Source organism: Ambystoma mexicanum, chromosome 2p, assembly GCF_040938575.1.
Source record: "Ambystoma mexicanum isolate Mex_15411 chromosome 2p, UKY_AmexF1_1, whole genome shotgun sequence".
In the NCBI taxonomy this organism is placed as follows: Eukaryota; Metazoa; Chordata; class Amphibia; order Caudata; family Ambystomatidae; genus Ambystoma; species Ambystoma mexicanum.
In genome coordinates, this window is record NC_090923.1 from 1241020645 (window position 1) to 1241045943 (window position 25299).

The following is a 25299-nucleotide window of genomic DNA, read 5'->3' on the forward strand; positions in this document are numbered from 1 at the left end:
GAGTGACGTATATAGTATGGTTTGGTGTGCAGAGACCGTTTGAAAGACCATACAACCCATCATATCACATCACCACGCTTACTCTCTCCTTTACATCACCACTCAACTAGAACACAGATACTATGACACAATTCGGTATAACTGTTCTCATACCAACATGCGCCGCTCACTCCACATCATTCTAAGTAAACACTGCTGGTTATTCACCCCCCCAGCCAGGCGTTCTCCTCAGGCCTAACGCAGCCACATCCGGTCTGGATAAATACTGCCAGAACGAACACATACTCTGATCTCTCAACCACCACACCTATCGCTAAGAAGCAGCTATTACACTGATACCGCACGAGCTGCACACATACCCGGTGCTCACACGCACCTTTTTGACCCTCTCTACTCTCTCTACTGATCTGAACTTCGGTTCCCAATGGCGTTCAACCTACCAGCACCTTCAGACCATACCAATGGTATATAAGGCGCTATATAAATGCAAAATAACAATAACAATACCCCTGATTAATTCTGCCTAGCTGTTCGCATACGAATACGACCCCATGAACACCACATCACCCGGATAGAACGCAGCTAGCCGAGCACATTCCGGCCTAGTTGCTCACATATGTGTCCTTTCAGGCCTGACCCACCAGACTGCACCCATCCAACTGATATCTTCAGTACCACACCGAACGCTAGGATGCTGCTACCATCCAGCAATTACATCAGCTGCACACATCTGGTACACCCACGCACCAGATGACACTATCTCTCTACTGTCCAGAACTACGGTTCCCGAGGGCGTTCAACCTACCAGCACTTTGAGGTCATCCCAATGATATATAGAGCGCTATATAAATGGTAAGCAACATAACAAAATCGTCACTATACAACTAGGAGATAAAAGAAGGGGGGAGTAGGGAGGAAAATATCTGGGGACACTCATGAGGGACCCAGTAATTGGAGAGGAAATGGAATGGAAAATGAGGGAGTTTATGGAGACCAACAAAAGAGGGGACACTAAGGACACTAGAGGACGCATTTAAAGCCACAATGAGGGGTGAGCACACAGCAGCCAAAGCCCAGAGGGGAAAGCAGCTGGGAGAGCTGGAGAAACTAGAGGCGGAGGTAGAAACAGCAAGGTAGAAAGAGGAGGAGGCACCCAACAGGTCTTCTCTGAAGGAATATATGCAGGCAATGGGTCAACTGGGGGTCCGGCGAACAAAGAGGGCAGAAGGGGCACTACTCTTTGTTAGAGAAAAATTCTACGCGAAAGCAAACAAGGCAGACGCCCTGCTGGCGTCTTCTCAGAGGAGCGGCAGCCAAAAATGTGATCACGGCATTAAAAACAGACAGTGAAAAAGGGTCACACACAGCGAAGACATACAAGAGAGCCTAGCAGAATTCTATGAGAAATTGTACACATCACAGAACCCACAGGAGGAATTCTGGAGCAAGTGAACTTACACAAAATCAGCACGGTATCCCAGGAGGCCCTAGAACAAGCGATCATGGAGGAAGAGGTGAGAGGGGTTATCGCGGACGTACCCACATGTAAGGCCCCGGTCCCAGGCGGCTATACAGCAGCATATTACAAAATCTTTGCAATGTTCTTAACACCACACCTGACCCACCTCTACAACACATTTAAAGACACGGGCCGCATAGCTTCCTCCATGGAAGAGGCCAAAATTACTCATTCTAAAACCCAATAAAGAACCCACAGAACGTACATCCTACCGACTACTAGCATTAATCAACGTAGATGTGAAAATCTACAACAAAAAATACTAGCAAATAGATTGGAGGGGCTACACCCAGGTCTGATCCACCAAGATAAGGCAGGCTTTATAGGAGGTGGGCAAACAGCAGACAATATAAGGGTTGCCCACCTGGTGGAAAAGCACAGAAAACTAACACTCCAGCGGTCCTGCTCTCACTAAGCGTAGAGAAAGCGTTTGACCGCGTGGCGTGGTCCTTCCTGTTTAGGGTCATGAGGAGGATGGGGCTGGGAGGCAACTTTCTAAAAATGGTGCAGGCCAACGACCAATGACACGGGTGACCGTGAACGAGACCATGTCGCACCCATTTAAACTGGGCTGGGGAACAAAGCAAGGTTGCCCTCTGCACGCTGCTTCACGCAATATATTTAGAACCTCTTCTGCAGGCAATACGAGAGGCAGATGGCATCCACAGCATCCTTTTTGGAGAAATACAGCACAAAGTAGCTGCATTCGCCAATGACATGCTGCTCACCTTGACCAACCTACTAGAATCAATCAGAGACATACTGGAGGCATCGGGCCTGCGTATTAATACCGGAAAGTCAGAGCTAATGAACATGACCCTAGAGAAGGAAGACTGCAATATACTAAAAACAGAGACCGCGTTTGTATGGAGGCCGGGAATTAGATACCTGGTAGTACAGATAACTCCGACACTCAAAGGGTGGTATGCAACAAACTACCTCCCCATGCTCAAGGGAATTGAGAAAGATTTCTGTAAATGGCGTGCCCTGCGAATCTCATGGCTGGGGTGACTAGCCGCAGTTAAGATGATCACGCTACCACACATACTATATCTATTCCAGGCAATCCCACAGGCAGGGCCAACAAGGTTCTTCAGGGAACTATACTCCCTGACAAAGGAGTTGATATGGGAAGGGAAGAGGATCAGTAAACCCCAGCTAGCAGCCCCAAGAGGGAGGGCGGACTGGCTCTGCCCAACTTCAGGCAGTACTACGAAGCAACTCAGTTTTGGGTAATCGGGGGAATGGCTACATGAAGGCGAGGAAAAGCAGTTGGTCGGGATGGACAGGGCAGTCACTAAGCACAATCCAGAGGAGGTACTCTGGCTACAAAAACAACATATGTACGAAAGCACCATAACAGGCTTGATGGTGGAGAACTGGGATAAATTGGTGAAAACAAGGGGTATCCCGAGCTTCCCCTCCCCCCATTACCCCCATCTTTGACAACAGGGACTTCACCCCCGGAACGCAAAAGGGAGCGTTTAGGAAATGGCAGGAGGGAGGGAGGCTGCAAGAGGATGAGGGATATTAAGAATCATAGTGCCACAGGGCTGAACAATCAGGCTAATGGGGAAAGCTGTCAGACGACAAAGTGGGACAGGACAAGTGGTGGAGCTGCAGCACTCCCGGGACAGATAACCCGTCCCCAGAAGGAAGGTTGCATATTGTGGAGGGCGAGAACAAAGGGCCATTTGACACGTGTTGGAGAGGCACGTGTTGGACAAAAGACGCCAACCCCAGTGACTCATTTACACGTACAGCAGCAGCGCGGCTCCCAAGAATCCTGTGGGCATGATAATGAAGACAGAATGCTGCAACATCATTTTTAAGAACCCTGCAGTGTCACCAACAAACAGCAACGCAGCGTCTGAGGGGTTTTTGTATATGGGAGGAGGGTGCGGACAAGAGCAACACCGCTTCACAGAACTGATTAAATAAACTAGATACGAACACTCCAGCAGTTACAAGTATGGAAAACACAGACTTACTCCCAGTTGTTTGCCCAAGGCGGCCGCACGTCCGGGAGGCATTATGGTTACCTTCATGTCAGAAGGTGGGGGCGGAGCTTGTGGGGGCTCATCAAGGCTTGACAGTATAAAGACTCCTGATTGGCCATTGACTCACCAGCCCCTATTTAAAGGGGCCATGGAGGAAGGACTGACAGAAATTTTCTCCGTTCTGTTTCAGAACCGGCAGGAAGGTGAAGAGAGCTGCTGAGCACCGCTGGGCCTACAAGGACTAGGGCCAGAGTTCATCCATACTCTTTGAAGGGCTGTAGAACCAGACTGCCCTCGACTGCTTAAAGTCTCTTTGGACAACTGAAAAGAAAAATTCCTGAACCAGCTTAATATTTTATTTAGTCAATAAAGACTATCTTTTTGTTAACGCACCCAGCCGTCCAGCGTGTTCTTACAAAGTTTGGTGGCAGTGGTAGGATCCAGAAATGCGTTATCGAGGCGATAGTCATGGCCTTGTCGGATGGGCAACAACAGCTACAACAACTGATGAAAGTCCAATCCCATCAAACCCAGGCAGACAAACATTGCAGTAGGCGATTCAGATACAGGTGGCCAACCAGGACACGCTCAAACAGATCACAGAAGCAATGTCGGCCTCCCGAGGATCGAGCCTCTCTCCAACCAATGTCCTGCAGAAGTTCCGGCAGGGGAAGACTCAAGATATTTCTTCACAAATTGAGAGAGTAGCCCGCAACTCTCAATGGCCTATCCAGAAATGGGGGCATTTCATTGCTCCTTTATTGACAGGGCCCATGCATGGTGCCTACCAGGCTGCTAACCCGGCAGGTGACGCATCCTATGCAGACATCAAGAGAACCATTCTAGAGAGAATGGGTGTTGACAAGGAAGCATACCAAATGAGGCTCAGAGAAACCAGGCTGCAGAATGGGGAACCTCCACGACAACTATTATAGAATCCAATGCTTAACAGACAAATAGCGGCTACATGTTCTATACCGGAAATATTGGACAAGATCAAACTGGAACAGTTCGTGGAGGCACTTCCGGCCGTCATGAAACGCTGGATCTGCCAACACCACATGCCTTCATTGGGTGAATTGACATAGCTTCCGCCTTTCAAAAGGCGGAGTCTACCCGGCCCAGTAATCAAGGCAGTACCATGAGGAACAACTATAGTGGACCCCAAACCTGTCCAACCAGAGCTAAAGGCGGCTGTGTGGCCAGTCATCAATCGGCAACCCCAGTGCTTAGATTTTGGGGAGTGGGGCCTCATTGCCCGGTTTTGACCAAGAAAACCAAAAGCCGAGCCTATGGAAATAGGTTATGTCCAATCAAGGAAGTTCCGAAGAAGAGAGCCGTATCTAGTAGCAGTTCGGGTGAATGGAATACCAAGACAAGGACTACTCGACAGCGGCAGCGAACAGACAGCCATAAGACCGAAAGTAAGTGGGACAGGGATGGTAGGGGAACCTCTCATACCAGTAAGGTGCGTTTATGGAGACACAAACATATCCCTCAAAGCAGTTTACCCTCGAAGTTAACACGGTGAGTTCAAAAATGTATGTTGGCATAATGCCTCACCTACCCATTCCCGTTTTGGTAGGGACCGACTTACCCACCTTTCAAGATTGTGTTACTGATGCAGATTGCCTTAAAAACGTCAATTATTCCAGTCAGAGATTGATAGAAAGGGTGGTAAAAACCAAAGGAAGAGTAGAAGAGAGGTGAGAGAAATTAAAAGAAATTGGACTGAAGTCAATAAATTCAGTGGGCTTATAGAATGGCTACTTGATGATCGAAAAACGACCTTCCGAAATGAACTACTAACAGACCCTACTGTAAGAAGCGCAAGGGAGTAAGTGCCCACCAGCCCAAAACAGGGAATGGGGTTCCCATGGTTCAAATCACAGCGGGGCCTTATGTATCGGGTCACAATCGACCAGAATAAAATAGAAACCGAACACTTACTTGTGTCCTTAACCTTACGACCCATCGTCCTCAAACTGGCACACGACGAAGCATCAGGGGGACATCTGGGCTTTGAAAAAAACTCAAGAGAAACTCCTAAAGAGTCTACTGTCCAGATGAAGTCGCTAAGTACTGCAAAGAATGCCCAACATGCCAAGAGATCAACCTGAATAAACCTCAAAGGGCTCCATTGCAACCCATGCCACTAATCAAGGAACCCTTCTTCGGAATCGGGATGGACATTGCTGGTCCACTTGAGCCCAACAGCCATGGGTACCAGTATCTGTTAGTCATAGTGGATTATGCCACCAAATACCTGGAGGAGATTCCCATGAGAGGTATCAGTTCCACTCAAGTGTGCAACCAATTAGTTCAATTTTTTGCTAGGGTGGGGTTACCAACAGATCTAGTAACCGACCAAGGAAGGAACTTTGTTTCGGGTGTAATGCGCAAGGTCTGCCAACAATTACAGATAAAACAAATGCGCACTTCCATTTATCATCCTCAGACAGATGGACTGCTCAAGAGATATAACAAAACAATCAAACTGATGCTAAAGAAAGTCACAGCCTCTTGAGGCAAGGATTCAGACAGGGTGTTGCTGTGGGTGCTAATGGTGTTTAAGGGACACCCATCAGTCCTCCACTGGTTTCTCTCCTTTTGAGCTTTTATTCAGACATAAACCAAAAATAATCCTAGATCTAGCAAAAGCCGAACGAGAGGAACAAGAAGAAGAAACCCAACTCACAGACTTATGTGATAGAACTAAAAATCACACTTTACCAAACAGAGCTAGTCCGAGATAATCTGGGGAGGTCACAGTCTGCTCAGGAGAAATACTACAGTAGAACCACACGAGTTCACACATTCCAAGTAGGGGATAAAGTATTTGTGTTATTACCCACAACTCAAAATAAAATGCTGGCTCAGTGGAGAGGTCCCTATAAAACTGTAGCTGTGTTAGGCACAGTGAACTATCTGGTGGGACAGCCAGACAGGAGAGGAAAAAACCCAAATTACCATATCAATCTATTAAAGGAATGGAGAGAACCCAGTCAACCTTCCCCAAGTCACGAGTGTTAACATGGGGAATTCCGAATCCACTTTCAATACAGTACAGTGGGGAACACAGCTTAGCCATGAAGAACGGAAAGAAATAGAATCCCATCTCAGCCAACTGAGACCTGCATTTTCCTTCTGTCCCGGAAGAACCACATTGATGGAACACAATAGACAGTCCCAAACCGTAAGAGTACGCCCTTACAAACTGCCAGAATCTAAAAGAGCAGCCATTCAAGCGGAAGTGGAGGAAATGTTACGACTAGGGTTTATTGAGCCTTCAACTAGCCATTGGTCCTTCCCTATTGTCTTAGTCCCTAAACCAGACGGATCCACAAGATTCTGTACGGATTATAGGAAGTTAAACGACATTTCAACTTATGACGTGTACCCAATGCCACTCACTGACTAGTTACTGGAGCGATTCGGTTCAGCACAATATCTCAGTCCGATTGACCTTACTAAGGTATTGGCAGATACCTCTTCGACCAGAAGACAAGGTTAAAACACAACACCTACAGGTCTGTACCAGTTTACCGTCCTACCTTTTGGCCTACATGGGGCTCTGGCAACATTGCAGTCACTAATGAATAAAGTCTTAGCTCTTCACGGGCAATACAGTTCAGCATATCTGGACGATCTTGTCATCTTCATCTTCAGCAGATCATGGAAGGAACACCTGCAACATCTTCAGCAAGTGATATCGGCCCTTGAGAAAGCAGGACTTATCAACCCTAAAAAAAAATCTTGGCAGCAAAGGAGACACGTTATCTTGGATATCTAGTTGGTGGTGGTGTCAAACCACAACTAGACAAGGCAGAGGCGATCAGACGTTTACCTATGCCAAGCAACAGGAAGCAAATACATGCCTTTTTAGGTTTTGTGGGCTACTACCGGTGGTTTATACCACTGTTCTCTACCATTGCCAGTCCTCTGACTGAAGCACTTCAGTCTTCTTACAAGTGCGATACTGCAGGACATTCATGCATGGTCAGCGTTTCAGCAGCTCAAAGATATCATCTCTGCCCTCCCGGTGCTACGGTGCCCGGATTAAGAGAAGCCATTCTTTATACAGACAGACACCTCTGGTACTGGATTAGGCGCTGTGCTGTTGCAAGGTCTTGAAGAGGATTTGTATCCAGTGGCATTTATAAGCCGCAAGCTGTTGCCACATGAAGAGGCTTACGCAACACTTGAAAGAGTGTCTGCCATTAAGTGGTCCATTGCAACCCTTCAGTATTTGTTGGGCCATACGTACAGTATTCACCGATCATGCTCCCCTACAGTGGCTAGCGATACATAAAGACTAACCAGAGAGTTTTGGAGGTGGTTCCTCACTGCAAGCATTTTGTTTCCGGACCGTTCACAAGCCTGCATCATTCCAAATGTTCCCGATTACCTTTCCCAGAGTTTAGATTGGCCCGACCGACTCAATTCCTCAGGGGGTGGGGGAGGGGGGTGTATGTAAGAGTCAGTCACTTCAAGGCTTGACAGTATCCCCTGGATCGCTAAGTTGATAAATCTATCTTTTGATGAAGGTGTGGTACCGGTTGCGCTTAAATCCGCCTGGATAACCCCCCCTTGCTGAAAAAAGAAAATCTAGATCCTACCAACCAAGACAACTATAGGTCAATAACTAATGTACCCTTCATACTGAAGATATTGGATAAACTAGCATACATTCATCTTCAGGCTCATGTTGAAGAATACAACATTCTTGGTACTCGACAGTCAGGCTCTAGGGCTCGTCATGGAACAGACTGCCATGCTCGACCTCAAGTCTACCCTAGCGGGCATAGCGTATAAAAATCAAGCCGCACAGCTGATGCTGCTTGACCTCTCCGCAGCCTTCGACCTGGTTGATCACAGCTTACTAGTGACAAGGCTCGGAGAGGTCGCAAATTGCTCCATATTAGCGTCTAAATGGATAGCCTCCTTTTTGGGCCCTAATCACTCCACCCCCATCTCTCAAACCTGTAGTGTCCCACAAGGTTCCCGTCTGTCGCCGCTGCTTTTTAAATTTGTACATTCCACCTCTACTTGATCTCCTTAATGAGCTGGGAGTACAATATACAAACTATGCAGACGACACTCAGGTTGTCATCCAGCTCAGCGGCCTGTATAAGAATGATGTTGAAACCATCAATAACACCTACAAAGCCATCCAGGACTGGATGGCCTGTAACTCTCTGGCTCTGAATAATAAAACAAAGCTCATGATCGTATCCTTTAAGAACACGCGGAACAAACTAGACACAGATTATGCCAATTTCTTAATTGCGGAAAATCTCATTACTGTCCAAAGGAAAGTAAAAACATTGGGAGTCGTTCTAGGTGATGAGTTATCTATGAAACCTCATGTCTCCGGTCCAGCTGTGGACTGATTAAGAAGCGAATTAATTACATTCGCCCATTTATAACCGCTGAAAACTGCACTTCTGTCCACGGGGTTGATAAACTCCAAACTGAACTATTCTAACAGCCTACTATCCGGCACCACTGCTGTTAACATTCAATCTTTACAGGTGGCTCTGATTAATGCCGTGCCTACCATCTTTAACCAATCTCAATCCATAGTTCCACCTTCAGAAAAAAAGCTACATTGGCTTCCTGTAAAACATCGTATAACACAAAGTGTTAACGATGACCCACAAGTGCTTGTCCTTTAGCTGTCCTACCCACTTGTCTGAACGCATTAATATCAAGACCACTGGTAGAAACCTTTTTTCTTCCATTGCTACAGTTCTGGTTCCCCCCCAGATTTAAGACAGCTAAATTTGGAGGCACCACTGTCAACATCCAGGGTCCCCTCTGGAATGCACTCGCGGCTGGGATACGACACGTTCAAAATTATCCCTTTTTAAGCAAGCCATAAAGACTCACCTTTTTAACCTAGAGTGATCTCTAAATAACCTCTTCTTCTCTTTTCTCAGCTGGTTTCATATGTGGTTTGTCTTGTCCTTGCTCTTTGTGCGCCCTGACGCCTACGGGCATGTGGTGCATAATAAGAATTAAAATAAATAAAATATAAAGACTCCCGATTGGCCATCGACTCACCAGCCCGTATTTAAAGCAGCCATGGAGGAAGGACTGACGGAAAGTTCTCTGTTCTGTTTCAAAACCGGCAGGAAGGCGAAGAGAGCTGCTGAGCACCACTGGGCCTACGAGGACTAGGGCCAGAGGTCATCCATACTCTTTGAAGGGCTGTAGAACCAGACTTCCCTGGACTGCTTAAAGTCTCTTTGGACAACCGAAAATAAATATTCCTGAAACCAGCTTAATATTTTATTTAGTCAATAAAGACCATCTTTTTGTTAACGCACCCAGCCGTCCAGCGTGTTCTTACAGGGATATGTTTCAAGATTGGGGGATTCGGTCCTTCATAGACTGATTCGGTCCTTCATAGACTAAGTGAGTTGGGGAAATGTTTTACATGTTGTAAACTCAATAAAAAGAAGTAAAAAAAATATATATTGTATTTGCACATGTTCAGAAAAGGTTTAACAGGCTAACAATGTTATTGTTTTAAATTAAGAAAACATCTCACAGGATGTTCAGTTCAAGTGGTGATCCTACAAGCATGGAGCCATAATGCATACAGCACCTTTCCAAGTGTGATTTTTCTTGTATGTGATGGACCTTAGTTTTTGAGTCTGAATCTGTAGAAGTGGAATAGGAAACCATTGTATTACCTGGTGCCTTGGGCGCCCAACAATGGAAGGAAAAACAGCTCGGGGCGCATCATCTCCAGCAAAACCAGCCTTGCACATACCAGATCCATTGTCAACAACCAGAGCTGCAATCTCGTCTTCCATGGTGATCTAAAGAAATATGAAATCATTCACCATTAGATGTATTAACCCACTGCTACTAAAAGGAGACCAAATCATGGAAAACATTTCAATTTTGTGGCAGCAGCAAACACGTGCACACAAAGCTCTTAGTGCCTAGTAAGAATTGAAAAAGCAAATGAAGGGATATGCACTACTGGAATTGTTACCCACAAATGTTCAGTTATGGTCCCATTTACTTCGCTCCAAACTGAATTGATGCACTTATCTAAGCCTATAACATTGTATCCCTTTTAAAAATAAAGATCTCTGCACCAATGGGAGAACAAAGCTCTGCATACAAGTATTTGGAGATTACAGGAATGTACAACAAATGAAGACAAAATAACTTACACCTGGCAATATTCTTTCTGATGGACGTTTCTCCCATGGGTTCCTAATCTTGAATCTATTAACGTATCCAGATTGGTAGTCTCTGAAAAATATTTGACAGCAGGGGCAATGTGCTGCATCTGCGTCGTGTCCCTCTACGGTTGCCATTCCTCGATGTAAGGAACTCCATGTGGCAACAAAGTCAGACAAGTATTCACAGTTCAAGGGCGTTTGTTAAACTGTATAATGGGCGAGATAAACGCCTAATCTAAACCTACATCTAAGATGGCAGCAAACAACAACCAACAAATAATAACAGTGCAAGTGGAGTCTAGTCAAATCAAAAGGGCTATACTAAAAAACCTATAGCCAATCCTTACAGCTATGCTACAAAAATACTGTGGGATAATGTTCACAAGAAAAGATAGAAGTGTTCACAAAATGATAAATTAGGATGGTATAGCTGGGGTCTTCCTTCCCCACGTTTTTTAGCACGGGACAAGGCGGGACTCCTGAGCACAGCACACTCCTGGGCCTCTCCAGCATGAGGTCACAGTTCCTCAACGATACCAAGACCTTCTGGGGCCAAGTATCTTGCCCCACCCTCCATCCCCTCCAGCATTCTCTTGGCAACCCTCCATCGGGTTCACATGCCACAGTTCACTAGACCCGTTTGGTTCTTTTCTTACCCAAGTCCAGATCTCAGCCCCCAGTCAGGCTTTACACGATTTTAGTGATACAATGTTCTCAGGGGTGTTACTTGTCACCCTTATTCGTAGGCTTCCCTCTTGACAACGTTTCAGACTTTCGATTGTACAAGGGGTTTGACTTGACCCTTGTATGACCACTCTCACGCCAGCCTCTCCTAGAGCCTTCTGGTATTTGCAGTTTCAACAAAGGGGGCCAGCCAGAGTCCTTCAAATAAGCGCCCACGTGGCCCATGACCAATCTGCAGCTGGTCCTTCACTGGGCTTTCTTAAAGGTTCAAACACACAAGTTTTGTTCACAAGTTCAGATAATTTTGCCGTTTGCAACATTGGGCTTAACAGTCCGGTTTACTACCAGCTCTCTCCGACTCACCGGCTGTGCTGACGGCTGTGTTGAATCCATTGTGTTCCTTGCCTCTGGAGTCAAGGACGGTAGCAAGCGGGTCTCCCCACCTTGGCTATCAGTGTGGGAGGGCTCCATACACCGTTGACATTTGTCACACAACACGCCAGCTGTAGTTCCCGGTCTTAGGATTCCTTTTTCGGATGCTTTGCGTCTGGGCTGAAAAGGGCAAGGGCACTTCCCTCCTTGTCTTCAGGTCTCGCTGCCTTTCTCCCCCATTTGAACTGCCGTCCTGGAATAGCTGCTTCCTCATGCTTTTGGCCTTGCTCAGAGTGGGCTGTCGTGCTCTGCCTTTTGTCCCGGTGGGGAAGGGAAAGGGCCGTCAGTGTGTTCAATTCCCCGACTCCGCCCGACCCTTGTGTTGGGATGCGTCAGGTAAATGGCCCTCTGGTGTTCGTCTGTTGTCTTTCACTGTGTAAGAAAGTGTTTGTGTCAGAAAGAGGGGGGGGGGGTGATGTAGAGCTAAATATCCTAGGGTAGGATTGGGGAAAAGGTTGTGGAGGAAGGGGGTACCACTTCTCATCCTTCGGTGTGTCCCACTCACGCCTGAAGAATCCCACTCACTCCCGAAGACCAACCCCCCCCCGCACCCCCAGCCAGGTGATCCTCCCCCAGGAACTGGATCCAATAGCGATGGCCGTGTCCTGGGCACCTGGATGACTGATCTCCGGGTACTAGCGGGTGAGACACCTTCATGTTAATCACACTGATCTGGACAGGATGTCGATTTTTATATATAGCACACACTCAATCCGTTACCTCAATTCCTAGTTTTCTGTTCTTAACCGTCTTGAGGAGTGTTCTGCATCCCCGTTTGGGCTTAGAGGGAACAATACAAATTTGCTCACAATCAGAGGGGTAGGCTGGGAGGGCAATGAGGAATCAGTGGGAGGGAGGAACATCCATCAGAAACAACATTACCAGGGTGAAGTCATTTGTTCTTCTAATGGATTGCGCCCTCCCACAGATTCCTCTTCTTAGATGTACTTCCCATAGCAGTTTTAGAAGTGGGAGAAGTGGATTAATTTCAAGTTTTAATTTGCATAGAACCGCTGTTCCAAATACAACGTCCTGACCAGATAGGGTGTCCATACATTCTCCAAGCACTATTGCTTGGCGGGAGGACCACGTTGCAGCACTGCAAATGCCCTGCACTGGTACACCTCTTTGGAGAGCCAAAGTGGTTGCCACCCCCCTGGTGGAATGGGCTCTTAAATTACCAGAGACCCCTTTACCAGCAGTGGAGTACCACTCCGAAATGCAAAAAATAATCTATCTTGACCGTGTTCGTTTGGTCACGGCGTGGCCTAATTTGTGCCCAGTATAGCCAATGAAAAGCTGGTCATTCAGTCTGATATTTGACATTCTTGAGGAGTAGAAGTTAAGAGCTCTTTTCGGGTCAAGAATGTGTAACCTCTCATCCTTAGAAGGAGGTGGGTAGAATGTTGGCAATGTACGTTAAATGACAGTCAGATAACACCTTGGGAAGGTGGGCCGAACCCTTAAACTACCTTCTCCTTGGAGAATACAGTAAATGGTGGTTTGCATGGTAAGGCTTGTAACTCACTCACTTTGCGAGTGATGGCTATTAAAAAGATGGTTTTCCCATTGACTGTGTGCTGTATATGCGCGAATGGCGTCATTCTCATGACTGTTCTAAAATCAAAATACTGTTTAAAAAAAAAGAAAAAAGGGTTTCCAGGTTAGTAACCAGAGGACAGAAATGCAGCGGTTCAAATGGCGCTCCCATTAGAAAAGTAATAACCGGGGGGATTGGGGGCACTGCGGTGCATGAACAGCAATGGCTACTCTGCTGTAGAGCTCCCACGGCCCAGAGCCAGAGAGAGAAAGTTTATCCACTCCTATTCATCGTTTTGCCTGCTGCCGTACAGGGATCCTGTGAGCTGATGGGGTGGAGAACACTTAGCGCTGCCTGCAACAGGGTGATACTGCTCAATTCCCCAGGTGTATGCGCCCACGGCCTGGACGCAGGGAGAAGATGCCAAACGCCACGCGACTGTCACCTTGAAAGGGGGGGTGGGGGAGGACGACTGTCCCTATGGTATTGGACAATGGTGGCAGTGTGGCAGGGGTGGGTTGTGGGACCCGCAGAACCCCCGGAGAGGACCAGGTGACACTGCATTGCACCCCCCCTTGCTGGATTGTGCTCACAGGGGTGCACCGCAGGGCCTGGTGGGGAGGAGACATCTGCGCAGGGCCCAGACCTCCTGCTGCCAGACGGGCTCTCTGGAGCTTATGACGCAGCCTTGTCTGCATTTAATCGCGCACGCAAGAGGTCTCCTCCCCAGGATTGAGAAGATCACGGGCACGGGCTGTGACTGTGATCATTAACACTTTGCACACCGGCACTTCAGAACCCTTGAATATTGTCCCATACTTTCTTGGTCTTCTGTTATGTAACACAACCTGTTCATCTGCCGGCTGGATTATTTTTCAAGCATCCCTCCAGTGCCGTCTGCTGTGGGTTAGGTGGATCATTTGCTGCCCCAGGTGAGCTCCTCCTCCTCCTCCTCCTCCTCCTCCCATGCCAAACCTCCCCTTTGTCGCTGTGACTGGCAAACTGGTCCCTCAAGAGTCCAATTGGGCACTGGCCTTCTGCCCAATCGCCCCCAGCAACACCCCACCCTCCCCCTGCAGTGTCCTCCGGTCCCACACCCGGCTGTTTTGTGGGTTGCTTCTGCCCTGCACTTACCTGTTGCCTCCCCAACAGGCCCATTTGGCACTTTCTCCTCTAGGGGACCCAACAGCATTAGACCCCCCCCCCCCTTTTCACTGAACGTGCACGCTCCAAATGTCACAAGGCATAGTAGGACCACTGTTCTTTTCCATTTTATTCATTGTCATTTTCATTGTTTATTTGCTCCCGTGGTGCTGTACAAGCTCCTTATTAATATATAATAAAGGACTCCTGAAGCTCCCGACTCCTGTTGTGTTGAGCAGTCATCGCCTCCAATTTTGTGGCCTGGTTTTTGTGCGTCATATGCTGCCTGCATCAAGTGGTGTTGATCATTCAGACCTACGTCGTCCAGTTATTACTGCAGTGAGCAAGACCCTGGCTCCTCACTGCCAAGGACACATTTTGAGTTGCCTCCTCCCACATCAGGAAGCGGTCTCCTGGCTTATCCTGGTCAGAGCCGGGTCCCTTCCTGTAAGCCACTCTAGATTACAACACTAGTCGCCGTCCCTGTAACCTGTTGCCACCTAAGGGAGAAGGTTTTGGCGGAGTGCTACTTTCTGCTGGGTAGGTCGCAATACCCTGGAGGCCAGAAAGGACAAAGGGAGCTGGGAATAAGTAAAGCTCCATCAACATGTAAGCAAAATCTGCCCTGGATGCTATGCCTAGTACCACATCAACAGAGGAGGCCGTGGAGTCTGCCAAACTGGCGGAGATGCAACGGATGATGGCATGCAGGCCGATGTGGCCGCTCTGGCCAAGCAGGTCCAGACCATTACGAGAAAGAATGGGGAGCTAAAATCCAAGTCGTGCTGCAACAATATTCAGATTACTGGTGTCCCAGAGAACAACTTGGAGGTGCGGGGTGGAGTGAGAGGGGGCGGGTGGTTCTAAGGAGGATTTCGTGCAGCACACCATCCTTCCTTTGGTCTGCACACCCAAGTGATCACCGCAGTTTGCGATCGAGCACGCTCACCACTCTCTGGTGCCCAAGCTGAAACCTGGGACACCACCTCGCCCGATAATTGCCCGAATTTTAAACTACTGTGACAGAGGCTATCCTGAGGGCTGCCTGCGAGAAGGAATTATATTTGGGTTCCAGCAGGTTGCATATTTATCCAGACTTTTCTGTAGCAGGAGAGGAAAAGATTTCTGGCGGTGAAGCAAAGACTCCGGAAACTGGGCATGAAGTATGCAATGTTATACCCTGCTAAGCTGCGCATTGAAACCAAGGGCCAAATTTCTTCACGATCCCCGAGGCGGCCATGAAGTTCCTGGAGGAGCGCTCGACTCCCTCTCTTCACCATTTACCAGGGCTCCCTCAGGCACTTTCTTGTGGTCTGTGATGCTAGAGTTGCCTGGCCTTGGGAGCACCTGCTCATCTGATGCGGCTGCATCGTGTGAACTGTGGTGGAGGGTGGGGCGGTTGTACCCCATGCCTTTTCTTTCCTTTGACATAGGAGAAATATTACTGTTCGGCAAGGTTTATAGTGATTTTTTCGAATGCCATATTTTCGAAATGCCATTTTGTCTACACAAAATTGCAGATTTTATTTTTAGACTGCTTTTTGAAATGAGGGGGGGGGAATGGGTTAATACCGAAACAAAAATAAAACAAAATGTAAAAAAAATGCCATTTCGGAAATGTTTTCGAACATTTAACCGGATACCATTCGGCACTATAGTATCCAATTGCGGTTATTGGGCCCAGGCTGAAGACCGTGCGCTACTCCAGGTTATAGAGCTAATACAGAGATGGATCAGCATTTTTTTTTTTTTTTACGCACGCGTCAGTGGCAGCAAGGAAATACAGCGAGAGTGAGCGACCAGGCAGACTGCTCGCTCGAGGGGCTCACCAGGTAGATGGGGGGCACTGTATACCACTCATTAGGAACAGGGCTGGCTCCTAGTCCACACACTCGCCGAGATCAAGAAGGTATTCAAAACCTATGCTGAACTATAAAGACACATGCTCCGAAACACAAGTTACTCACCTGACTAATGTACTCCTAGTCTATAGTGTAGGGGAGGACTGGTCCAAGAGACCCCCCTCGCCTACGCTTTCTCCCCAGGTGAGGACTATGGGTCCTTTGGGCGTCCCCTCATGCCATCCGGGCCCAGGTGGTGGAGGGTTCACCCACTGGAGACATTGCCCGCACGTATTAATTGCCCACACGTATTAAAATTTAGCTAGGCCTAGAAACCATTTTGTCTGGTAAAGATGGTGTGAGCTCAGCGCACTGTAGCGCGGCCCCCACCCTTGGAGGGTTTCAGTCATCCTTGTTGCCGCAGTACCCTGGCAGATCCGCTGCGAGCACGTTCCCACGAACGAGACGGACATGAGCTAGTATAATACATTAACATTGTAACAGTTCACCTCCCGCAGTGTATTATCGCTCCCAGTATGACCCGGCCAGCAGGCCTAGGCAAATGAGAAGAACAGTAAAATGGTCGTTAGATGACAGACAATCTTTGTATATTAATGTTGAGACTACTTGCAAAGGATGCGTTTCTTCCATAAAATCCCTTATATTACAAAAGCCTGTAAGATGTAGAATTACAAGAGATCATGCCCCCATGATATAAGCGATGGTGAGCATATACCATTGCAGTTGGATACTAATAATAACGGCACGCACCAGGAATCTGTCTGTTACGTGTATGACTGGAAAACGTACACCCCATGGGCTCGTGCCATAACTGAACTAACGCTGCTAGAGGACACAAGAAAACGAATGTAAACCATACAAAGGGCCCATGTGAAGAATGCATGAGAAGGTGCATGTCTAGGCCCCACATGCGCCACCACCATCACGACCAAGCGGCGGGTTACTTTCTATGTTCTCCACCAACCCTAACTCTACCTCACTTACTGCAAATATATATATATGCATATAACTAAATACTGCACGTGTTAAAACATAATGTATGAATAAGGTACTCAGACTGGGTATAATCAAGACACATCCAGCAAAGTTTAAATACATGTTTTGTAATGTTTTAAATAAGTATTATAGAGTGTTCAAATGTTTGTGATGTCTTTACCTAAATTGGCAACACACGAGGGGGATACCTTTGTGAAATACGCGCAACGCCATTCCCCCTCCCACCCCGCGAGGGCTGCCAAGGCATGAGAGCAGAGACCGCGCCGCGCTGCTTTACCTCCCCCAACCAGACTGGAGCCGCTTCAAAGACTTGTAACCCCCTCTGTAGCACCCAAGGCCGCCACCCGCCACCTGCATTATTTACAGCGCAGCAGTAAACCTCTGCCTGAACACACGCACCCCCCTCGTAAACCTCGCAACCCACCGGACCATCCTAGACTTATGGCCCTGTGCAATCAGGACACCCAACACTTTGACAACACACAGCGAAACATACATTACAACTTCTAACAAGGCAGTAAGACATGTACCGCCCGTCCCAGGCCCTGAAGCTTAGCCCCTCGACCTATGGCCCAGGTCAACAGGACACTGGTAACCATGTCCTGACGTATTACCTCCAGACCCCTTACAAGGTACATTCCTCCTGTGTTGCATTAACCTGTAGTATAACCTATTGGAAGATTTACTAAAGAAGATAATACTGAAACGAGTGAATGACTGCTGTGTGCATGGCCTAGGGCAAATAAGTCAGGAAAGGACATTCATCTCTGACATTGGCCGCGATGGCACGACAACACCAGCCGGATGAACTCCGCCACCCTGCCAGGCCCAGCCCAACCCACGAGGCTGACCAGTGACGTCTTCCAGCCAAAGCCAACCACATCACAGCAGCACCTATAGTTAGTCGTCGCCACCCAATCCCCTTGAACTTGTGCCCCCTATAGTATGTAGGTTCTTATGACGTTTTTTGTAAATATATACGCCTGTCTTTGCTATTGTCAGACAGAGCGCTCTCGGAGTTTTGCAGAGTTCTTTGCATGCCCTATTCTGATTGATAAACTCCCATTTACGCTCACCCGCACTCTGTCTTGGCCTTATTCCCATCTTGGGAGAGTCCTTCATTGTCTCTCATTGCGGGGAGGATCGTGCTGTGTGGGGACGCTTGCCTTCAATAGTCACCTTTCATCCCTACTATATAGGCGTCCCTCGCTAGGGACAGGAGACAACCATTTTTACCAGAAAAATCAACTTTCCCCTTTAATAGATGCTCCCCTGACTGCGCCCACCAGCACCCGTGTCCCCTTTGACGCGTCGACAATATTACAATTGCCTAATGACACTAGTTTTATTAGGGGGGAGGATGAGGGACTAGGAGTATGTTAGTCACTACAGTGAGTAACTTATATTAGGGCTTCCAGATTTTGGGGAATACCAAAGAAATCCGGTATTTTCCCCCAGTTATTGTTTTTATATTCCTCAGGGGACTCCGATAAGCCCCGGTATTTCATAACTTCCATTCAGGTTCAAAGTGCAGGAGCGGGATTCAAAACCCTATTGTTCTGCGTGGTCGAGTTTCCAAGACAGAAGCGTTGCCGACGAGCTATCCTCGCAGCTATTCTTCAGAGTTGTCTATTGGAACTGACATTGCTACAACTGTAGAAGTCTCGAATACTTATCCACAAAGGTCGAATTGACCATATAATTCATCACACTGGATTTTAGTGAAAACTTTTTTTAAAAAAAAATACATCCGGCTAGAGCATTCAGACGGCTTTTTGCAGGCAGTGCCCATGATTCACTGACATCAGCTGTGCCCAATACAAGCTTTCACTTTAGACACCCAGTCAAAAGGCACGTCAAACACTGCACTCAAAGTGCACTTAAAATGAAGCACATAAGATCAACACGGATCTCAGTGGAACGAGAGCACGTCTTGCTTTACTCCGGTAACTGATAGATGATAAGACCAATGATGTCTGTAACAGGTCCACCTGAGCCATCTTAATGTGGCAGTAAAATCCTGGTATTTACAGCACGGCAAAGCCTTCGGGTGTTGGTGCAGAGCGCTTTGCAGAAAACCAGTTGCGCCTGTCCCTTGGTCTCCCGACATGGCAGTCCCCGGATCCGCAGGGTGACCTTGGCTGGCTGGCAAGCCTCGATTACCACATGGCTGAGCAGGAGGGGCTGGAGTAGAGGGAGGCGACACCGCTCCCAACCTGCCTGCCTGCTGAACGGGCGGCCTGTGCCAAGATGTCTTTGGCTGTGGGGCGTGTTCTTTCCATGGTCATATGAGTGGAAAGGGTTTGACAAATACACGCGCATCCTCTCTCGGAAAATCGATTCACAGCATGCTTCTGTGCAGTTGGCAAATACAAAATAAACTCAATGTGAGTTTGGGGGGCACCAACAGTACCCGTAATGTAACTAGAATGAAGTGCTTTGTTTTAGGAATGGTTTGTCCAGAAACCAACATGTAAGGACTACCCTTTTCTTGGGCAACGTTAGAGGGATTAATTTCTCTCAGACCTATTGCATACCTAGCATATATAGACCCTGCTGCTCAGTAAAACATGAAGAGTGCCCAGATACCATGTATATAGCAGGGAGCTTTGTATGAAACCCAATAAAATAACATGAAATCATGCTGATTCGTCCATTGCATCTTGGCTTTGCTTACATTGGAATCGGGCACTGTTTCTCTGTATGTAAAGCCTCCACCAATTAGCCCACCTGCATTTACATTTTCTCCACAAACCTGTCAGGTTGTTGTGGCACTGTAGCTTGATCCGCTGATGGTATGAAGTAACAGAGCCTAAGGACTGCAGTTGGAGTTTTACGATTTTGGAGGAAAGGGGCAACTGTTTGTAGGCCTTCAGTTATGTTTTGCGGAAATACATTTCCCACCAGTTAAACAAGGGCAAGCAGTTTCATGGCAGCCACCTTGGATCATGACAAATTAAACATTACTGAATGAATATACTCCCACTACCGCACACTCTGGCACTTACCTCCACATGGAAAGATTCATGAACTAGCCGTTAAGTGCCCCTTCCTCACATCCCATTTACCTGTCAATAGGGTATGCATTTCTCATACGCTACCCATCAGTCTGTCTCCACCCCATTGTGCCTTCTCCCCCTCATTTGGGCGTAGCTTAGTCGGTCATATTGACTAGATAGAAGGTATTCTAAGATTACCCAACATGGTACTTTCCATGCCCCTTTTATTTCACTTATCCGTGAGGCAAGAAACATGATTCACATTTGTTTTTGCACATGCAACATTATGTCCGACCTACGGAACATTTGCCAAAGCTGGCAGTCCACAGAAATCCAGCAGAACTGCTACATTACATTCTCACCAACCCTAGTCTTTGGCATGCTGTATTAATGGATTTCTTAAAATACATTTACACTGGAAAAAGCAGTATTCCGTGATTTTTTTAAGTGGGCAAACGGGAAAACACTGATAAACACAGGTTCTGGGATTTTTGTAATCACTGGAAAAACACCCCCGGAAGAGAAAAACGAAACCCTACTTATTACTCCTATGTCCCGCCCCTTACCTCTGTATGGGCGATTACAACTGAATGTAGCCGCAGAGTGGAGAGTTGCCCCTCCTAGGAAAACAAGTTCCTTAACACTGCCCGACCAAATGCTGCGTCCAACCTGGAGCTGGCATCCAGCAGTAGGGCTTGCAGAAGGCAGAGGGAGTAGCCCTTGTAGCTGCCTTGCTGATAACCTGCCACGGCATGTGCCTCTAGAAAGCCATCGCCGTGGCCTTCGCTCTGATAGCGTGGGCACGCATATTTGCTGGGAGAGGCTTCTGCTGCCCCTCATAGGCCTCTTTGATGGCTGTAACCATCCACCTAGCTATGGAGGCCGGATAGCTGGGCTTTGACCCACCGAATATGACAGAGCATCTGATTTGCGGAAGCTCTTGGTTCTGTCCAGATAGAGTTTTAGGGCACGTCTGACATCTAGACAGTGCAGAACTCAGTGGCGTCCTTAGGGTCCGCAAAGAAAGTAGGTAAAACCATCTCCTCGTTCAGGTGAAAAGAGGAGACCGCCTTGGGTAACAATACAGGGCGAGTTCTAAGCACCACCTTGTCCTTTTGAAAAGTAGTATAGGGCTCCAAAGTCACCAGTGCCTGGATTTCACCGACCCTGTAAGGCCCACCAGTACAGCCGTATTAATGGGGACTAGCCTGATGTCCGCGGATGCCATAGGTTCAAATGGCTTATACGCGAGAGCGCCCAAGACCACATTGAGGTCCCTCATGGGGTGTGGTGTCTTGATAGGTGGGTAGAGCCTGGTGAGGCCCACCAGGTGTCTTAACCACCGGATTAGAGGATGAAAATACCTCCTCTGAGTTCCGGTCGGCTCAGATTGTCACAGGTGCAACATTTGTCCGCCTGCACCCCCGAGTGTGGGAGGTGTGAAGAGTAAGCTAGGACGTCGTCCAACATGCAGGTCAGTAGATGGACCTTTGCTTCAGCCCAGTGACAAAACCTAGTCCACTGCTTTGGTACTGGCTTCTAGTAGCATCACTCCTAGCGCCCTGTATAATGACTAGGTTATCCTGTGACAGACGTAGATGCCTGAGTGTTACCTGTTCAGGAACCACGCTGTGAGGGCCAACTTCTGGGGGAGCGGGGTGAATGACTGTGCCTCCCTGCTGTGAGAGTAGGTGAGCTGGGTTCAGCAGAAGGTGCACCAAGGACTGCTCCAACAGGTTGAGTAGTTCGAGAACCATGGTCTCGCGGGCCACCATGGAGTATCAGGATGATAGAGCTGCCGGGCTGTCGTGATCTTGCAAATTACCCTATGCACCAGGGGAGTGGGAGAGAAGGTATACACGTTCATGTTGGATCTGCATTGCGTCGCCCACATAGCCCCAGCCCTGTGCCTGCCAGGAAGTGAACTCTGTGCACCTCCCGTTATACCAGGTGGCAAAGAGATCCAACCGAGGATGATCCCATCGGTTGAAGATCCCCTTGGGGACCTTTTCATTCAACTGTCACTCAGTTGTCCGCACCCAGCCTGCTGAGCCTGTCCGCCTCCAGGTTGGACTCCTCCGGGACGTGGATTGCTGTCAAGTGCATGCTGTTTTCCAGCGCCCACTCCCAAATGTTGACTGCTGCTAGGGTGCATAGGGGAGGAAACCTTGCGACACCCTGCTTGTTGATGTAATACATGCTGGTGGAGCTGTCTGTTGGAATGAGGATTGTATTGTCGCTGATCATGGGAAGGAAGGCTTTGTGAGCGAGTCAGATGGCCCGCAACACAAGCCAGTTGATGTGGGGCTCCTGGTACTGACAAGACCAGACTCCATGGACGGTGAGGCTGTCCAGGGTGGCTCCCCAGCCCTCCAGGGACGAGTCCGTGATGAGGGTAGCATGCGGTGCTGGTTGGCATAACGGCCTGCCGGTCCGCAAGTTGTAGTCTGTGCTCCACCAGACTAGGTCCTGGTGGAGATTAGGTGGAATGCTGACCAGCTCCGCCTGGGAACCCTTCTCCTGCTCCAGGAAGCTGCAAAGTGTAGCTGTAATCACCTCATTTTGATCCTTGTGTACGGCACTGCCAGGAGACATGCCTCCATGATAGCCAAGAGGTGTTGGTACCACCATGCCAAGGTCACTGCTCTACTGAGGAAATGCCCTGTGGCCTTCTTAATGGCTGTGATCTTGTCCTCTGAGGGGAAAACTCTTGCTCGTATCCCAGATGAGGCCCGGGAACGTTAGATTCTGCGAAGGCTGCAGTTGTGACTTCCTGCAATTTATGGAAATCCCAACTTGTGTAGAGTATTCATGATGGTGGAGGCGGTGTGGTGGACTGCCTCCGAAAAGACCTTGCCCTGACGAGACAGGTATGGGTAGACGTGGTGACCTTGGGCCCTGAGGAAGGCTGCCACTGCGTTCATAAGTCTTGTAAAGACCCTGGGAGCCGAATTGAGGCCAAAGTGTAGAACCTTGTATTGGAAATGTAAACCCAGGATCCTGAACCTCAGGAAGGACCGGTCGGGTTGCCAGATCGGGACGAGTGTACGCATCCTTCAGATCCAGGGAGCACATCCAGTCTCCCTTGCACAATGTCTCTGCAATAAGTGCTAGGGTAACCATCTTGAACTTTTGAAGAGGAAGGGAAAGGTTCAGGGTGGAAAGGTCCAACACAACTCTCAGGCCCGCCTGATTCTTCTTGTGTATGGCGAAAATCCATGAATAGAAGCCCAGACCGCGCTGGGAGGCTGGGACTTCTTCCACTACCTGGCTCTCTACGCGAGCTAATTTCCACCAACAGAGTTGCTGTCCCAATCTGTGGGAGCAGAGGGGAGGAGAAGGTAGCGGTATACGGAAGCTCGAGAACGACAGGATCCGGGGGGGGGGGGGGGGAGCCTCGAACCTTGATTGCCAGCGTTGAGTGAAGGGCAAGCCTGCTGCCCGCCAGAGACTTGCGGATCTGGATGAACAGGTCATCCCTTTTTTTCCTTCTGCGGCTGTGGCTGAGGGGTGGGGGGGTGGGGGGCTTGGCGGTGGGAGAGGTTGGGAGGGAACAAACAAAAAAAAAACCTTGTGCCCCGCCGCCTTGTGCTGCTTGCAGTGTGTTGGCTAGGCAACAGTCTTTCCTGGAAGCCTCGGAATTCTCCAAAGGACCGACCCTTGTCGGAACGCTGGTGCATCTGGCTGTAGGCCTTAGGGGCTAAACTTTGCGAGGATAGATAAGGATTTGGCAGTCTAGGAACTGTTTCTTCTCATCAAGTTCCCCATTGGTGGTGGAATGGAAAGGTCCAATATGCGCTCTTGGACGTCCGGATTGAACTTGGTAGCCCGTAGCCAGGCTGTTCTCCTGTCCGTAGCGATTCAGATGGCACGACCTGAGGTGTATGTGAGCCACTGAGGACTCCATTATGTCCTGCGCTGCAATTTTGGCTTTCGCCAGCCCCGCCTTGAAGCGCACTTGCCTCTGTACCAGAAGGAAGTCAGCTATTTCCTGCCAAAGCTTCCAATGGAACGCAGCAAGCATAGCATCCGCATTGGACTGACAAAGAGGCAGCAAAGCGTTGCAATACATCTTTCCATATGCTTCCATGATCTTTTCCTCCTTACCCAGGAGTGCTGAGGCTGAGGTAGCCAAGGAGGATTGTGGCTTGGTGTAGATTGAGGCTGCAGCAATCACAGAGGAGTGTGGCTGGGGATGTGCCGACAGCAAGAGTGAATCCCCCGCCATCTGCCTGTACTTGGCGTTGAGGCGCCAGTTGGTAGGCTGCACAGAATGAGCTTTCAGCCATCCTTTTTTGACCAGAGCCACACCGTCCTTGTGCATTGGAATCCCCGTTCTAGCCATGGAGTGTAGAGTGAGGACCTCTGCCAAGACCCCCACCCCCACCCCTTGGTCGACGAAGGTGTGTCAGGGTCCTCCCCCTCATTGGTGTCTACCAATGGGTCCTGTTGGTCAGTTGCAGCCGGATGATTGCTGGGTGCCGAGGGCAGTGTTGTACTGACAGGAGCCGGCGGTTGATGGGGAGCTGCCGGTGCTACTGGAGGCGCGGGCCGGTATAGCAGGAACTGGCGTGGGCACAGCTTGGGCTGTATAGGACCCCGGAGGTGCTGGAACCAAGGGCGGAGAAGCCATGGGTGATAGCGGCAAGAGCAGAGGGAGCATATCCCTGATCACATCCTTGAGGAGTACGCCCATCTGTGGAGACCTCATGAGCGTCAAACTTTTCAAAAAACCTGTCTCCGCAGGCCGGTGGAGCACTTGGTGGCATGGGCAAATACGGAGAACCCTTGGGGGTGCTGAGACCTGGGCACACTGCCTTGCTGTATGTGGTGTGCACACTCTGCCTTGCTGTATGTGGTGTGCACACTCTGCCTTGCTGAAGGGTATGCTGTAGGGCACATGCCGAAGGGGAATGTGT

At 48.7% G+C, this 25299-nt stretch overlaps 1 protein-coding gene across 2 annotated transcripts in view; it reads right to left on the reverse strand.

Moving 5' to 3' along the window:
• The window catches only part of LOC138567382 (actin, cytoplasmic 1-like), a 258349-nt gene that overhangs the window by 107518 nt on the left and 125532 nt on the right, over nt 1–25299 (reverse strand). The window contains exon 2 of one of the 2 annotated variants that reach the window (XM_069645541.1): nt 10221–10349. The exons of the other annotated variant lie outside the window; for it this stretch is intronic. Coding sequence (XP_069501642.1) covers nt 10221–10343 — 123 coding nt within the window. The 5' untranslated portion in view covers nt 10344–10349. The remainder of the gene's footprint in view (nt 1–10220; nt 10350–25299) is intronic. 2 annotated transcript variants of the gene reach the window in all.